Below are 17,076 nucleotides of genomic sequence, written 5' to 3'. Positions count from 1 at the left end.
AAGTTTGATGAGCGGAGAAGTGGACAAACATTTCGTGGGGTAACCCCGTACCATTCCACTCCGCTCATCAAAACTTTGAATATTTATAACTTATAAACTACTCACTCGAAATTCGATTTTCATGTATTAAAATATTAAGAAAAATATTCTGATTTGGAATATAAAATTATAACCCAATGTTGTCATTCAAAAAAGTAAAAAACTTAAAAAATTATAAGGATAAAAAATATTTAAAAAATAATTTTTTAAGAAAAACGTTTTTTTATAAACGACTACGTTTATCTTATTTCTCCCTAACCTGGAAATTTTCCGAAATTATACTAATTCCAAAACCTAACAAGCCTCCAGAAAAAGTTACATCATATCGACCCATAAGCTTATTACCAACTCTATCAAAAGTATTCGAAAAGATCTTACTAAAAAGACTCATTCCTCTGGCTACCTCTGCAAACATGATCCCAGACACACAATACGGTTTCAGACCGAAACACTCAACGTTCTATCAACTTCACAGAGTAGTCGACACTATATCTTTGTCACTAGAAAAAAAACATTACTGTGCTGCCGTCTTCTTGGACGTAGCGCAAGCATTCGATAGAGTCTGGTTTGAAGGCTTACTGATCAAACTAAAAAAATGTCTGCCTGTGCCTTATTACTTACTTATAAAATCGTACCTTAGTGACCGTACTTTCATCGTACGACAGAAATCATGCTACTCAAACTACTTTGACATTTTTGCCAGAGTTCCCCAAGATAGCGATATTGCCCCTTTTCTATATAATATATTCACTCATGACATTCCCAAAACCTCCTATACCGAACTTGGTTCCTACGCGGACGACACAGCAATTTTAGCAACCAATGAAAATCCCATTATAGCCTCAAATATGATACAAAGACGCCTCAATATTATACACCTCTGGACAAAGAGGTGGAAAATCAAAATCAACGAAACCAAGTCCTCCTTCATAACGTTTACCCTAAATAAAAAAACTTGTCCTCAAATTTCAATGAACAACATTCCAATCCCTATTTGCACACAAGTAAAATACCTTGGTCTTACCCTTGACAGTAAACTAACCTGGAATTCTCACATTGTTGATAAACGAAAAGCCCTTAATTCCTGTCTACACCTCTTAAGACCATTATTGAGATCTAAAATGAACATTGACACCAAATTACTAATTTACAAGTCCCTACTAAGGCCGCTATGGACATATGGCATCCAATTATGGGGAGCCGCAAAACCCTCCAACACCAGATCAATACAAGCCTTCCAGTCCATCTGTCTCCGTCTAGTTTCTTCTGCTCCTTGGTACATAACAAACTCCAACCTCCACAAAGACTTAAAAATACAAACCCTAAATCAAATCTCTAAAACATACTACATTAGATTTCATAATAAACTCCAATCACACACTAATCCACTAATTAAAAAATTATCATCTAAAACTCTACCCGACAACCCTCGACGAAGACTAAAAAGAAAATGGTGTAGGGATCTCTTACACTAATAATCATTAGTCAATCTAACGCACGTGCTGGGTGTTATCAATGGATAACTTCCCAACCTTAATATTCGCCGTCAATTTTATATTCTCTTCTTTTTTCATCAAATCTAATTATTGTACAAAAATTGTATAGATTGTAGATGTATTTTAAATAATAATAATAATAAAAAAACAAGATATAAAAATTGTTAAATGGCATGTCAGATGAACAAAATTTGTTCTCTAGAAACAAAATATATTGTAGGTTCTAATTATGAAAGCACAGTTTTGTTTGTGCTTAGTAGTTAAAAAATATTATATCCTATGCTTATATATTTATTTGAAAATATGGCAATTATTAATATATTTTAAATATTAAATTAAGTATATCTAATAATTAATAAACAATGCTTAATCTCAAACAGTAGATAAATTACATAATATACTATTGATATTATATTTCATAGTTATTTTCTGTTGTGGAAAAATTTTAATTTTATTTAATATGTTTTATTATTAAAACATAATATTAAATAAAATTAAAGTTATCAATTTAGTCAAACATGTACACTACTACACTGCACAACATCCAAGTTTACACACAATTCACGCTTTTATCCATACAGGCTAATTATCTGGTAATCAGTAATCACTTACAATAAACAACAAACTTACCCACAAATAGACCTATAAATTTTATAAATAGAATCATAAAATATTATCAGTTATCACTTATCACTATCGTTATTATCACAGTCTTTATTATTATCATAGAACAATGTTATTATCATAGAAAATAAAATAATGGATAGGCCATTCCTATATTAATATACAAGGGGTTTGCGTGCTAGAATGTAGATGAGAGACGGCCAGTTTTTATATGGTATTCTCACTCTAGCAAGGGTTATTTTATTATGAGACCCTTGTAACGTTCATGCACGTGTGATAAGATAGTATGGCCTATCCATTCTTTTATTATCTATGATTATTATAGTCATTATCGCAAATTTCAGTCATTGAAAATTTCAATAAAAAAAAAAAAATCAAGCTCACATCTCTATGTTTTAATATTACTTAATTCTTGTACAGTATAAACAACACGGATTTTTATGCTTTAGAGTTCTTGCAAAGCAAGTGAATATTTTCGGATTTTTTTTTTTAATGTTACTTCACAATGTTATCTTAGTTTTAATTTTTGATGATGTTCCTCTTTTCTGTTTAAGTATTATTGACTACTTTCACACATTTTTGTCAAATTGTCTCATAACCTCTTTCCAATTCTCACTTGGCTTAATTTTTTTTCTATTTTTAAACAAATGTTCAGAATTAATTTTGTAAAGGAAAAACAGTAGACAATAGATCTGTTCAAATAATGTATATGTTTGGTGGAGGGGGGATTCAGAGCAACAACCTTATAATATGATGTAAACAAAATATGAATCTTAGAATATAGAGTGGAAAACTTGACAATTTATTCATTTGAACTCTTTCGAGGCATCAATAACTACTCTGAGCTGACTGATAACTAGATATCCAGTTTAAATGAAATTTAAAACACAAACATTTACCAATACTAATTAATAATATTTGGGATCATTATAGTTTAATATTGCTGTTTTTAATTATTTTAGTCCATCTAAAAGTAAATCATCATCTCATCATAAATCAAATAGCAGCAGCAATCATCATCATAGCAGTAGTAATCGTCACAGCAGTAGCAGTGGACACCATGGAAAACGTTCTACAGGAGGTGAAAAACGTCGCCACGATGATAGCGGTGATCGTCATTCTTCTAAAAAACATAGGCAAGTTTTTTTTTTTTTTTTTTTTTAAATAACTTTAAATATAATTGTGTATAATTTTTTTTCAGAAAATAATAATGGAACTTGAAACTGGACACATTAATAATTATGAAGCTTATCAAGATAACTTAATTTAGCATTATAAATTTATAATTTGTTTTCTTATATATTTTTATACAATACTTCTAGATTTAAGTAAATTTTAATTTTCAGCATTTTTCAAGAATACATTTAAAGGCCCAAAATTTGTGTAATTTTTTTTTAATGTCCTTATTAACTAAATAAATAAATATTTGAATACATTTTTTTATATTAGAATTTGTGGTTTAATTTGAGTAATTAAAATTATTATATAATATTTAATTTTAATTAATCAAGTAGAAATGACCTAAATAATAAGAATTTAACTATTACTATTTAAAATATTTTTCTTCTGATCAATTTGTAAGCTTTCTATAGCCGAATAGGGTAGAGTTGCACTAACAGTTATTGGTGGCATGCCCGGTAAGGATATTGGAGTTGTAAGTGGCATTCCTGAGTAAACACCTGTAACATATTTAAATAATAAATTAAAGAATAAAATCAGAAAAGCTACACAGTTGATATTTTCACTTTTAGGATATTAATCTAAATTATCAAATAAATGTATTGAAAATGATATAGATTACAAACAATAAAAAACAGTTATTGTTATTATTAAAAATTACTTGGTTGATACTGTGATGGCTGTAATGGTTGAAATTGAGATGATTCATTGGAATAATTAATTCCTGAGAAAAAAATAAACCATAATTTAGTTTAATAATTATTATTAGTATATACTCTGGAAATTTGTTAACACCAATAGGGGAATTTTATTTCTACACCAATTTGGTATTTTTAGAGATTTAATATTTATTTTTAATAAATAAAGGTTTATATATATTGTTTTTTTAAATATGATTCACAAGTAGTCATATATGATCTTTAAAAATAAATTAATTTTTCAGTGATTTTCTTAAAAACGAATAAGTGTTAGCTTAATATAATACTGTACAGCGTAATTATTTTTTACTACCTGGTTGAGGCTGTGGAGGTATTGTCTGTGATTGAGAATCTGACATCTTCGAATAATTGTTTCCTGCAAAATCATTGATCTCTGAATAAAATACTATCTTGCAATGTATTGAAATACTAAAATAGGCTAGTAAAACTGGTGTTTATCTTCAACTAGAGATACCAAGTGCCTGTATTACAATCGTTGAACTAAGGTTAAACCACCGAATTCGGCTAGTAAAATCTGTGGGTTAGGCGTAACCGAGGTTTAAACTATGATTGTTAAACAGGCCCTAAGTTATACATAATTTATAAACTAATAAGTAGGAATAAAATATTACGCAAGAGTAATAAAAAACTATAATTTTTGTGATACATGGATAATAATCTGATGTCATATTTAACATATAAATTATGTAGAAATTCTTTAAGGTTTATGTTAAGTTTGGTAAACTACAACGTTTTAAACAATTATATTAAATGTATTATGAATTGTGCAATCACTATAAGTAAAATATTGAAGTAACTATAAATTCATTACTCACAGTATAAATGATAATTTTGTCGAAAATGTTATAAGCGATCTACCATTATGCACTAAGAAAATTTATATATCTTAACAAAAACATAACATAATAGATGAAATAATCACAATGTGATTTATAACTACCTAATTTATTTTAAGTTGTTCCTTTTTTTCTGGTAAGAACTGATAATGGTAAAACAACTTTTTACAATTCTTCCCTAATAGTTGTATTAATATCATATTAATTATTTTGATATTAGAATTAAACATATTTATTGATATAATAAATTATTTTTTTGTTAAATCTGTGGGGTACATATCTATTGATGGCAAAAATATTTCTTTTTGGGGACAAGATATTACTGATGTTACAAGCTCTAATTTAACATAGCCAAACTTAAGAAAATATTGAAATTATTTGTCAAACCAAAAAAAAAAAAAAATTTAAATACTTATTAAAACTTATTCTTCAACAATATCGAATTGATAATTTATTAAAATTATGAGGGTAGAATATTATATTCATCTCAACAACCATTCTATTCAATTTTTTATTGTTAGTCAATTTATCGTTTGTTAAATTATGCAAATAAAAATACCCAAGCATTTTCAATAATTGTAAGGCATTTAGTTTGTTCAAAATATTTGCAATTTTCAGACCATTTTCCAAACCAAACACTTGATTCAGTTTGGTTTGGTTCAAAAATTGAATAGTTCATAACATCAATAATTAATATTGAAAATTAAACAAAAAATAAAATATACCAAGAGGTTGTGCTAAAGGCGACATCTGTGGAAAATTCTTCACAGAAAACATAGGTATAGTACTTGAACTATTTGATTGGCTGACTTGAGTTTGAAATTGCGTGAAGTAATTACTTATATCTTTAGAATTCGGTACATCAGCTATAGTTGTAGCACCCCCAATATCAGTAGGATGGTATTGGGAATAACTACTCTGTGGAGGAAATACATTTGATGACTGGTTATTCAATTCTTGAGCTGTAGCAGTTTGGGCGAGGCTCGTGGATGTTATGGAAGGTTCTTGAGTAGAGATGCTGATAGGTTCTTGTGTTGTAAATGATGGTAATCTTGTTACTTGTGGTGTCAATACGTATGGTTTTATTGTATCTGAAGTAGAACTTAGTTGCTGAGGGCTATACTGAGAATTTAGAGCTTGGAATGTGGGAATAGAAGGATTTTGAAATGTAGTTATTTGGGAAGGAAAATAAGGTGAAGGCACTGAATTGCTTGAATAAGGTATTTGTTGATCTGTGGAAATGGAAACAGGTGTTTCAGATTGTGTATTGTTGAAAAATGGTGTGGACGTAGGTTGAATACTTTCATTCAATGGTAGCTGTTCCTTAGATTTTTCTTCCTCAACATTTGAATTATTAACAGACACTGGAAGATCAGAAATAATAGGTGGTTGAGGTGTCAGAACCGGTGGGTTAATTACTTGCGGTATTTGGGCAGCAGATGCCTATAAAATTAAATAAATTAGGTGAGATATTTTATGAAAACAAACTAATTACTAGTCTCATACAAACCTTCATTAAATTGTATGTCAATACCATATTCTAATTAAGAAATATACTCAGCAGCCTACTTATGCACAGGGTACAGATACTTATGTACATAATATAGACACAACAAGTGTTGTCTGAGTGCCAAAAACTGGTCACCGCCAAATATATTTCTTAATTGTGGCTTTGCATAGGCTGAAGGCTCCCCCCCAAATTACCATATATTACTATTCTTTTTTTTTTTTTTAATAATTATCAAGTTTCAACTGAATAGTCAACTAGTAAGCAAAGACTTAAATTCACATATTATGTATTAACAGATTTGCTTAGCTTACATAAATAAAAAATGGAACAATGCGGCCTGCTCTGACGTAAATTAGGTATTGAGTGAGTCACTATAACCTAACCTACCTATAATAAATCACTGTAAACGAAAAACAAATCTGAGGGAAGACGGTGTCGGTGTGTTAGCCTAGGATATTTTATTTGATCTTAATATTGCTTTTATTAGTAATAATATAGGAGGGTTGAATTCAATTTTGAAAAAAATATTGTATTTCTATATCTATTTCCTAAATTGATCAGTGATTTTTTGACTGTAGTATGAACTATATATATGAATATGGAGGAGAGGGACCTGGTTTAAAGTTCAAAACTTAGCAATAAAAATCGAACATTTTCAACATTTTTAACTTCAAATTAACTGTTGTTTTGTCAACATTTCAACATTAAATGCTTATAAACAATAATTATTTTTAAGTATCGTTAATATTTTCAAATAGCTATAATAAAAACTCATGAAGAACCTTATTAAGTTTTTAAGCTTTTTGACAAATAATTTTTTATTGATGTTTTCTAAAAAAAAATAAAATGAAATCTAAGTAAAGATGGTCTAACCAACGTTAACAAACAATTTTTTTAATATTAATGTTAAAATTTTAAGAAATTTTAATTTTTTTTTCTTTATTATTTCAAGAAGTATTGAGAATTTTCTATTTTGACCTCCCAAAAATACCAACTATTTTCTAGTTAAGCCATTTTCTATCAAAAACCACCATCAAAGTTGATGAACATTTTCTCTACTACAAAAGTTGAAGTCTTAAAAACTAATTCAAATGCCTCAACTGAAATTATGAGACTGGACAAAATAAAAATATAACTGAAATTATTAATTTTCACCCCATCCCACCCCCCTCCTCACCCTTGGGAAAAATCTTGCGTATACCAATGCACAACTGCACAAGTTATTCATCATTTCAGAAAATAATCAACTGTTATAATGATTTTATATAATAATTAAAAACTAGCTTACCATCACATTGTTAACCACAGCTGGTTTTATAACTGGTGGTGCCGGAATATCCTTATTTTGATACACTTGTCTAACAGGTATTCTGTGCAAGTACCCATACCCTATTCCACAGCCCAAACTTTAAGAATAAACAATTTGTTAAAAAACATTATCTTAAGAATTAATACTATTAAAGTAAGCTAAATGCAAGATAAATCACCTTCCTTCGCCAGGCCATGCAGTATCTGGTGTAATTGAAACTTCTCTACAAGTATCCAATTCCACATTATAAACATATAATTTTAATGGTCTTCCTTCATGAGCTTCAATCAACATAAATAAATCTTCACTTTCATGCATTATAGAATCAGATCCAATTATATAATCTGTATGTGATCTAAGGCCAGCTTTATCAGCAGGAGAATTTGGATGGACATCCTAAAAATATGAACATTAAAAAAAAAGTATATATATATAAAATTAAAAAAATGAAGTATTAATTAATTTATTACTAACAAGAATATGCCAGACGTTTTCATTGGCTCCAGCAAAAGAACAAAACCGTATGCTCACACCCAATAATCCTTGACCACCCCAATTACTATTTGGTATAATTTTTACTTCTCTAACTATTTGTGTTTTGCTACTGTATACAGCTAATGTAATTTCATTACCATCTCCATTTTTTAACATTTCTTTAAGAGTATCGTTGTCTTTATCCTTAATAAAACATGAATACAAAAAATATAAATTTTCACTATATTAATAAATACATTATTTGTTATTATTCAATTCATTGTATTCATAAATGAATAAAATAATAAAATAATTTTAGATTTACTTTTTAGCCTATTAAAAATAAATTTGTTCCCATTAAATAATAAATATTTAAATAAGTGCAGGTACAGGAGTGATAGGTACAGGAGTGCACGGAGTGCAGGATAATAATTGTTGAGATGAATATATAGTATATATATTGAAATATTATGAACTTTGAAATATTGTGTGTAGCAAAAAATATATTAACTTCCAATAATATAATTTTAAAAGCTTTATCAATTCAACTTAAAAGTTTTAGATTTTTTTTTAAGAATTTAAACTTAAATTACAAAGCTTTATGATAAACTTATTGCATCACTGGGTTTGTTCTCTGGGAAATGGGAATATCCTAGCTTATCAAGGCATTCGTGTAATTCTTTATAGTATCTTCGCATAACCATAATCTGGTCCTTTTCAATGACGATTTTAGTTTAAGATGTTTAAGGAAAAATCAAAAAACATATGGATTCATATCAAGAGAGTAGTAAAGACACAATTTGTAGAAATGTTATCTTTAGCAAAGAAATTTTGATAAGGTGTGAGAAATGAGCTAGTATGTTAACGTGATGAAGTTGAAAACTTCCAGATGATCAAAGTTTTGTCTTTTACGACGTACGGCATCACAAAATTAACTAAAAAACTCTGAATATTACTCTTATCTTTACTCTTTAGTTATCATTTTCTACTCAATACCGGTCCACAAACAAAAATTTCCAAACTATGTATTATTAGTTTTTGTGGAATAAATAACTTTATAATTATAATAAATATATTATCTACTAATAAGCAGGTTAAGGTTATTACTATGTTACTATAATTGCTATTTATGAATAAAAATTAATAATAAAGTTTAAAAAAATTATTGTTCAAACTATATTGATTACATACAAAGCAAATAAGTTTACTACTTCTCAGTCATTGAAAATATTAGTTTTTATCAATTTTTATACAGTTATTATTATTATTGTTAATTTATTTTTATTAAATTCAGTATAAACTTAATATAACTTACAAGTCTTGTGTTATTAATAGCCAATATGAAGTCAAAAAAGGCTTCTAAACCCGCTGCTTGGCCTGGTGAATTATCTTGTACCTACATAATAATAATTAAAAGGTAATATTCAAATTGATTTCCAACATTTATGTTTATATTTATATAATAAATATTTTTATAAATTGTTCACGTAAATAAATTGTATTAAAATTTTGTATTACTTTTAAGACATGATATCCTTCTGTTCCTCCACCCGGAATAGGAGTACTATTTGCAGATCCCATTTTAATGTATCATATAACGCTATAACGTTCAATTCGACTTAGGTCTTAGAATTTCCCTCGCATACTACAGTGAATATAACAACATTAATTAATTTCAATTCAGGAAAATATATAGTTTTTATTAAAGTGTTAGTTGTAGCAAATGACGTGTAACTACAATATGTTATCTCTTATCATTAGATATGATAATAATTTATACCCACTGAGATAACACTATCTCAGTGCTTATACCACGATTTAAGATAGTATGGTTTCCCATCGACCAAGGTGTATTGATACCATAGACCTTATACTATACCTTATACCTTATACTCTATGATTGTATAACCATGCCATCGACCCATTAGAAAAATGTTATCACACGGCATACGGTTTGAATCATCGAGGTATATAAACTATACCTCGATGGTTTGAATCGAAAAGTCACGTGATCTACGGGGACCCCCGCATACAGCACTCATATTGGTTCAAATTAAAACTAATAAAAATTGTTATGTTATACCTATATACAAAGTGTTCCAAATTTCGTGTGACAAAAGACCGAAATTTGGAAGACCCTGTATAATGATCATATTATATTATAAATTATAAAATAGTCCACTAGAAGAGCTAGTGCCCGGGGTCCGATTAAATCCAATGCCGTCTTATCATAGCTCGTTGGGCAACCATACTATCTTAAATCGTGGTTTATACCCAAGGTGTATTGATAACAGGGTCGCTAACAGAAGTGAAACTCGATCAGCTGATTGGAGTCTTGGTTACCTATGATCTGAAGTCTGAACCTACGAAAAACATGAAAACGGTTCCACGCACCAACAAGATGTTAGACCCATGGTTACCAATATTATGGAAACGGTTCCAAGACAATGGCGGGATACGTTACGCGGGGTCGGCTTGTTTACCATTCCCTATTTCACGTATGCCACGCCCCCCTGGAACCGTGTTCAAGGCCACGATCGCCTGACTCGGCCAGTTCACATTGCCTTGTTTTGTGTTATCTTTTATCTATGTCTGTGCCTTTAACCATTACTGTGTCATTACCCTAGTACCATCCGTACTCCAGCTGCTATTTTTCTTATCAACTATGAAAAATGTCTGAGAAAATTTTGATACTGTCATAATATGCATGTAATTTTTTTTGGCTATCGTTTATTTTTTCTTCTAGTTCTCTTTTAATTTTCTCAATTTTTTCAAACTTTCCAGTATTGTAATTGACCAAAATGAGTTCTTTAGTTAGACTTGCTCAAGTTACAAAAAAAATTGTTCGTCCGATGTCATCAGTTCAACGTCATATATCGACCTCTAAGAAAAATCAAGAAGTGTGCGTTACCAATACTGAACTAACTGAACATGAACCAGTAATATTATAAATAAATATTAAAACATTTTAATGTATTTTAATCTTATCTATGCTTGTACAACAAAGATCTAAATTTAAAAAATATTTAAACATGTGCGTTTAATTGGTGATTTTTCATTTTTTAATACGCTTTTTAAGACCCTGAATATTTGTTTCTTTTTATTTTTTTGCTTTACCATTTCTTAATCACTTTATAATTTAATTTTTAAAATTTAGAAAATACTATTATGCCCCCGGATTTCAAAGTAAACCATTGGTTTAAATTATAAGCTTTTTATTATAATTTTTGGTTTTTTGTTTTTCAGGCATTTTAAACAATTTTGTTTCATTATTATTATTATTATTAATTTAAGTTATAACAATGGCACAATGCTTTTATACTAAGTAAAAACTAAAAAAATAGATTATGTAAAAATTGTTTTCATAATTTAATTGAGTTCTTTAAATTCGGACAAGTATTTAATGGATTAATGTACCGTCCAGACTACCAAGTTCACATCAAAGATCTACTGTAATTATCATTTCAAATTAAAGCTGTTAAAAATTAATGCATTGTAATATATTGTTGGATTGATCTAAAAACTGAAATATTGTGAAACTGGACTCTCTTGGTCGCTGAAACTTTGTCTGCTATTCAGAGGTGTCAGTTAGGGAGGTTTCACTGTACTCGGAAATTAAATTATAATATATTTTTCAAATTATTTATAATCATAATAGTAATTACATTTTATTTAAATAGTGAAAATTATTTTATAAATGAGTTTTTAATCTAAAGATATTTAGTTTATACTACTTGATTATATTTTGTTTTGGAAATATTCATTAAGGGTTCTGGGTTATATTTAATTCTAAATCTTTTATATTAGTTGACAAATTTGTAGTTAGTGAGAGTTTGTAAGGCCGATGATATTAATGTGCAACAAGTTGAATACTTAAGTTATATTCTTAGGTATAATTATGCTATAATTTGATAATTTTGAATCATATATTTGTTTAGCAAAAACGCAATTGGCAATCATATGGCTTTGAAAAAGACGATGAGACAGAAGACTTGAATGCTATGCACGCTACTGGTTTTTTTTCAATCACTTTATGTATAGTAGGTGGTATATTTATGTTTGCATATATGCCAGACTACAATTACAAGAATTGGGGAGAAAGAGAAGCTTTCCTTGAACTGAGAAGAAGAGAAGATCAAGGCTTACCACTCATCGATCCTAATTACATACAACCACATTTGATGCAACTACCCACTGAAGAAGAATTAGGTGATACTGAAATAGTAATTTAATATTATTAGTACCATAATGTTATAAAATCCCAGTTTTTGTGTCTAGTGGATAAAATAAGATGATTTTCAATAAAAAAGCAACCAAATGTTTCATTGTACAATAATAAATGTATTTATTTACCAGGTCTATAAAATATAGACTAATAAATTGTTTTATTATTTATTTAAATGATACTTTTTTTTATGTTTTATCATGTGATATATTTCTGTAAAATGTAATCCACAAATTCCACATGTAACTCGTTCATTTATGTTGTGTAATTCTCGATGCTGTTTTAGAGTAGCTAATTCGTTGAATATATTATCACATAGTACACATTTAAATAGTTTATCCCCTCTATGAACTCTAAAGTGAATATCCAAAGCACATCTAAAATATTAATAAATTAAAATGAATACAATTAATTTACAAAATTTTTTTCTTCAAAATTATATACTTTTAATTACCTAGTACGAAATTGACCCAAACATACGCCACACATAAATCTCATTGGAACATCATTATTTTTAAACTCGTTATAGCATTCTGGATCATCAACAAAGTCTAGTTCTGGTTCCCACATCATCCCTATGATATCGTTATCAGCAGATGCCAAATTGTCAAATTTAAAATGTCCATATTGTATTTTTGTTGGGCTATTTTGATTATTATTAACTTGGATTGAAAAATCTATGCATGTATTTGCTTTAGATCCACCTTGCTCTAGACCATAATCTTTATATAATGATTTCATTATAGCTGCATCTATTTTGGCTCTATAAAAACAAAATTAATTTTAATTTTTATAATTTTAAATAGATATCAATCGTTTTTGTACTTACCCATAATCTAAAATAAACTCATGATTGTTAACTTTATTGATGTTCATAATGGGATGTAAAATATCGATCAATGCACAAGTTGCATGTTCTTATACTTGTTGACAAATGAATAGTGTTTGAGAAACAAGATTTTTTCTGTTCCCGTAAAATACTTTGATACCTATTGAATCATAAAAGGGGTAAAATTACAGGCTCGACCGTGACAAATTTTATAGTTTTGAAGAGGGTAATCTTTTTTTTTCACGAAGTATTTTGAAGCATAAAATGTTTCTAAGGATACTTTACAATGTCCAACGGTCAGTTGAGTAATTTACGAGGTCAACTTATTTTGTTGGATTCAGATAGGTACCCACTAATAAAACTGGTCGAAAGGGGTTAGGCGTTAGGTAGGTACATGCGACGTGTGTTGTTTTGTTCGCGGTCAGTATCTTTCGTGAATAGTGACCGTCATCAAGAATAAATACAAATATAATAATGATTATACGAGTAAATAAAAAATCAAGTGAATTGAATTTGGGAAGAATTGGGAAAAAATTAAATGGGGGTGTAAAAATGTGAAAAAAAATTTGCGTACCTACCTGAATGATAATATCTAAATGTATTAATTAGCATATAATTAGAAGGGGTTCGGTGGTTCGCATAAATATTTTTAAAATAAGGAATATCTCTGCTGCGTTACCACTTAATTCATGCGCTGTAAATAAATATTTTACTTGAATTAAATTTGGCAATGATAATTCAAATTTATATCAACTACCATACAAAAGGTTATTCTAACGAGTAGCGAGTCATTGCAATGGATGTGTCATGTGTAACATTTTAACTGGAAGATTTATCATTTTTAACCATTGTTTACGGTTTATCTGAAGGCTGGTAATCAGAATTAAAATCCCTGGAAAAACAATCCCCCGACGAGCAACCTCAAAAAAAATCTCCAGACTACAATATTACTCATAACCATATTTCCCATGTTTTTTCCTAGGTTCAGGGATTTTTTTTACCTACGTATTTTAATGAATAAGGAATGATGGTGAAATCAAATGGTGATTTACACAATCAGCGAATTATCTTATTTCTACAACACATTAAATTAAGATATTTAAAAAAAAAATAAACAAATTTCTGATTTAATCAAAATATTATTTATATAGGTACACATTGTAATCAGTAAGTACTAACTACTAGGTACTATGGTCTATGACTATCTTGTTTTAACGTACCTACCTATTGAGCATGTGAAAACGATGGTGAAGTCAAAATTTGGCGATCAGGTTTAGTTTTAAAGTTACCTTTGAAATGTATAGTAATTTCATATACACCCAGCATGGTCACTTACTCGCTCGGAAAATTAAAATCCAAAATATCCCTCGACTTATTATCTAAAATCACCTTAGGGCTTTGATGGATCTTGGACTTCAAATAGCTAAAATTTTAAAATAAGTCCGACCGCCAAATTTTAACTTCACCATCGTTTTCATCATGTTTAACTACATACGTTAAATTAAAGAAAATAAGAAAAGTTTGCCGCGGGTATAACAGAAATATACCGATGATTTTACCATCACTCGTTAAAATGTTTTTAAAAAAATCGTTATAGGCTCTGGGCCCTAGGTGCGACAATAAAGTAGTGTTGTGCGTATTCATGTAAACGTAAAATCGTAAACTTTGGGAGGATATTTTTTTCTGCTCCATCATTCTTGTAAAATACGCACCAATTTTCAAAAAAAAAAAAAATGCAGGGTAAAGCTAAAGTGAATTTATGTCATATTAAATATTTGTTGTTTTTAAATTTGAAATATTAAGTACATTCATTTTGAAGACTAAAAAAAAAATCTTGCTATCTGTATGGAGTATTCAGAATACGAGACTTTGGCAACCCCCCATAAAATATCCTAGATCCACCACTGCCTACCTACATTGTATCATTATATCAAGTACATTTCATTATATGTTTCAGATATTGCTATTAAAATAATTTAATAATTTAATTGTAGGTATAGTAAAAATTATAAAATGATATTCATATTTCTTAGAAATAATTTCTATTAATATATTTATAAATTTAATCTTCTATCTTCTATATATGCATAGAACCGCCCCTATTCACTCATCAACGCCCAGACCAAACCGCTGGATCTAGAGACTTGAAATTTTGTACAGGGGTTCCTTAAGATGTTCCTAATGTAGGAGCGCACCAAGAAACGATTTTTCAAAATTTGACGTAAAAGGGGGATTAAAAGAATACAATAGTGGCGCCATCTATCAAGCAATATTTAATTTAAATATGTAATATTGGTTTTAAAATATGAAACGTACGTATTTTAGTATTGGGAATAGTGGTTCTTTTATTTATCTAGATGTGCAATAAGAAAGGATTTTCTGATATTCATATTTTAAAGTGGTGGTCAAACAGGTATCTTAAGGTTCGCGGTGGTAAAATTTTTTTTTTTATTAATTAGTGTAATCCTTTAGTGAACAGATGTGCAGTTGCCAGGTACCAGCAACCAGCTAGATGATCCTGAGGTAGGTAAAGCTGCTAAGTCTCGATATGAGCATTCTAATCCTCGATGAAAAGTTGATAAAGACTGGCACTTACATGAAAAATAAAGGTCAACTCAGGAATGACGTACAGTTATGACCTGGCTTATGAGGCAGATGAAACTATAGCTCTGGGTTCCATGAACTAAAATTGCAAATACTGTAATTCTCTAAAATTGAAAGAAGAAACACCCGGAATGTGCTGCAATAATCTTCAGAAAAAGCTAAGATCTGAGAACTATGTTCATCTTAAAGATGCTGAGGGGGGGAATGACGTTAATGCAACTGATAGAGGTCAAATGGTAGTACTTCCTTCATCATTGGATATTAATATTATCTGGCCAGTTATTTGGATCTAATACAATCTAAAAATTGTTCTGCTATAGAATATCACAATAAAAAATGTGGATTTATTAATTATAAGTAAAGATTGAATTTAACAAATATCTACTAACTTTGATCCACTGTATCTTTTAATTTGTTTTTCTTTGAGAAATATGAAAGTAAAGTGGAAGCACTGCATTTATTTCCACTCATTATCTTCAATAATGAGTTATGAGTAGATACTTAATTTAAATATTTAATAACCAAGTCTTGAAGGTAAGAGGTAACGAACGACAGTGGTAACAATACGACAGTATATATAAACTTTTATTACAAATTACATTAAGGTTTTAGTGACGAATAGGGAAAAAATTAATAAATACCAGGGAGTCAAAACGGATTAAAATATTTCGGGTTTCGGGTTTCATGTTCAAAACCGGGTACAATTTTTTGCGGGTTTCGGGTTTCGTGTTAAAAACCGGGTACAATTTTTTGCGGGTTTCATTTTTCGTGTTAAAACCGGGTAAAATTTTTTACGGGTTTCTGGTTTCATGTTAAAAACCGGGTACAATTTTTTGCGGGTTTCGGGTTTAATTTTAAAAACCGGGTAAAATTTTTTGCGGGTTTCGGGTTTCGTTTTAAAAACCGGGTACAAATTTTTGCGGGTTTCGGGTTTAAAACCGGGTTACACTTTTGTGGGTTTTGAATTTTGAGTAGGCGTGACTAGACTTCATCCGCAGTGGCAGCCTATATAGCTAATAACCGGCGCTACCTTATTATTGAACCGAAAAAAGTCTATACGCCAAAGGCCGTATTTTTTATGGCCTCCCCTATGTATACGAAAAACAATTCTAAGCGGAAACCTAGTTAATAAAAAGGGTACCATAAAAAAATGTAAGCAGTTAATATGTGGTTGCGATCAAGGCGAGCAGTTTTTTATTACCCATTCGGGCCGGTCAAAACCTTTGCCCCCC

At 29.4% G+C, this 17,076-nt stretch overlaps 4 protein-coding genes across 7 annotated transcripts in view; 2 read left to right on the top strand and 2 right to left on the bottom strand.

Moving 5' to 3' along the window:
- The window catches only part of LOC100158874 (FACT complex subunit spt16), a 19,246-nt gene extending 15,652 nt beyond the window's left edge, over positions 1-3,594 (top strand). For both annotated transcript variants that reach the window (XM_029489406.1, XM_001943466.4), the window contains 2 exons: positions 3,122-3,295; positions 3,361-3,594. In XM_029489406.1, the coding sequence (XP_029345266.1) occupies positions 3,122-3,295; positions 3,361-3,367 (181 nt within the window). In that variant the 3' untranslated portion in view covers positions 3,368-3,594. The remainder of the gene's footprint in view (positions 1-3,121; positions 3,296-3,360) is intronic.
- Positions 3,303-9,929, bottom strand: LOC100160938 (Golgi reassembly-stacking protein 2). 3 transcript variants are annotated; one of them, XM_001943422.5, is made up of 9 exons: positions 9,705-9,929; positions 9,502-9,582; positions 8,187-8,390; positions 7,891-8,108; positions 7,692-7,809; positions 5,619-6,336; positions 4,350-4,412; positions 4,000-4,062; positions 3,303-3,838 (listed from the first exon to the last, which is right to left on the bottom strand). In XM_001943422.5, exons 1-9 carry the CDS (start codon positions 9,765-9,767, stop codon positions 3,696-3,698), a joined length of 1,671 nt encoding a protein of 556 aa, XP_001943457.1. In that variant the 5' UTR covers positions 9,768-9,929; the 3' UTR covers positions 3,303-3,695. The 3 variants fall into 3 exon arrangements, with proteins under 3 accessions (XP_001943457.1, XP_008183692.1, XP_016660369.1); XM_008185470.3 differs by having other exon boundaries at positions 5,733-6,336; XM_016804880.2 differs by lacking the exon at positions 8,187-8,390 and having other exon boundaries at positions 3,443-3,838.
- A 937-nt stretch (positions 9,930-10,866) lies between these two features.
- On the top strand, positions 10,867-12,587 carry LOC100167814 (NADH dehydrogenase [ubiquinone] 1 beta subcomplex subunit 11, mitochondrial). The gene is made up of 2 exons (XM_001944446.5): positions 10,867-11,125; positions 12,125-12,587. The coding sequence occupies exons 1-2, from the start codon at positions 10,988-10,990 to the stop codon at positions 12,416-12,418; spliced, it is 432 nt and encodes a 143-aa protein (XP_001944481.1). The 5' UTR covers positions 10,867-10,987; the 3' UTR covers positions 12,419-12,587.
- Positions 12,575-14,619, bottom strand: LOC100568616 (adult enhancer factor 1). The gene is made up of 3 exons (XM_003244910.4): positions 13,241-14,619; positions 12,866-13,174; positions 12,575-12,788 (listed from the first exon to the last, which is right to left on the bottom strand). The coding sequence occupies exons 1-3, from the start codon at positions 13,285-13,287 to the stop codon at positions 12,575-12,577; spliced, it is 570 nt and encodes a 189-aa protein (XP_003244958.1). The 5' UTR covers positions 13,288-14,619.
- Between the last annotated feature and the right edge of the window lie 2,457 nt (positions 14,620-17,076).

The sequence above is a fragment of the Acyrthosiphon pisum genome, chromosome A2 (genome assembly GCF_005508785.2).
Source record: "Acyrthosiphon pisum isolate AL4f chromosome A2, pea_aphid_22Mar2018_4r6ur, whole genome shotgun sequence".
Classification (NCBI taxonomy): Eukaryota; Metazoa; Arthropoda; class Insecta; order Hemiptera; family Aphididae; genus Acyrthosiphon; species Acyrthosiphon pisum.
Note: the sequence above shows the minus strand (reverse complement) of the source record. Positions and strands in the feature narration are given on the sequence as shown.

Coding starts and splice junctions, on each gene's coding strand:
- LOC100160938 (XM_001943422.5), bottom strand. CDS start 9,767: ATGGGATCTGCAAATAGTACTCCTATTCCGGGTGGAGGAACAGAAGGA. Junction 9,583..9,704: donor AAGGATATCATGTCTTAAAA/GTAATACAAAAT, acceptor ATTATTATGTAG/GTACAAGATAATTCACCAGG. Junction 7,810..7,890: donor GCATGGCCTGGCGAAGGAAG/GTGATTTATCTT, acceptor TTATTCTTAAAG/TTTGGGCTGTGGAATAGGGT.
- LOC100167814 (XM_001944446.5), top strand. CDS start 10,988: ATGAGTTCTTTAGTTAGACTTGCTCAAGTTACAAAAAAAATTGTTCGT. Junction 11,126..12,124: donor AACTAACTGAACATGAACCA/GTAATATTATAA, acceptor ATATTTGTTTAG/CAAAAACGCAATTGGCAATC.
- LOC100568616 (XM_003244910.4), bottom strand. CDS start 13,287: ATGAACATCAATAAAGTTAACAATCATGAGTTTATTTTAGATTATGG. Junction 13,175..13,240: donor GAGTTTATTTTAGATTATGG/GTAAGTACAAAA, acceptor TTGTTTTTATAG/AGCCAAAATAGATGCAGCTA. Junction 12,789..12,865: donor TTGGGTCAATTTCGTACTAG/GTAATTAAAAGT, acceptor TTAATATTTTAG/ATGTGCTTTGGATATTCACT.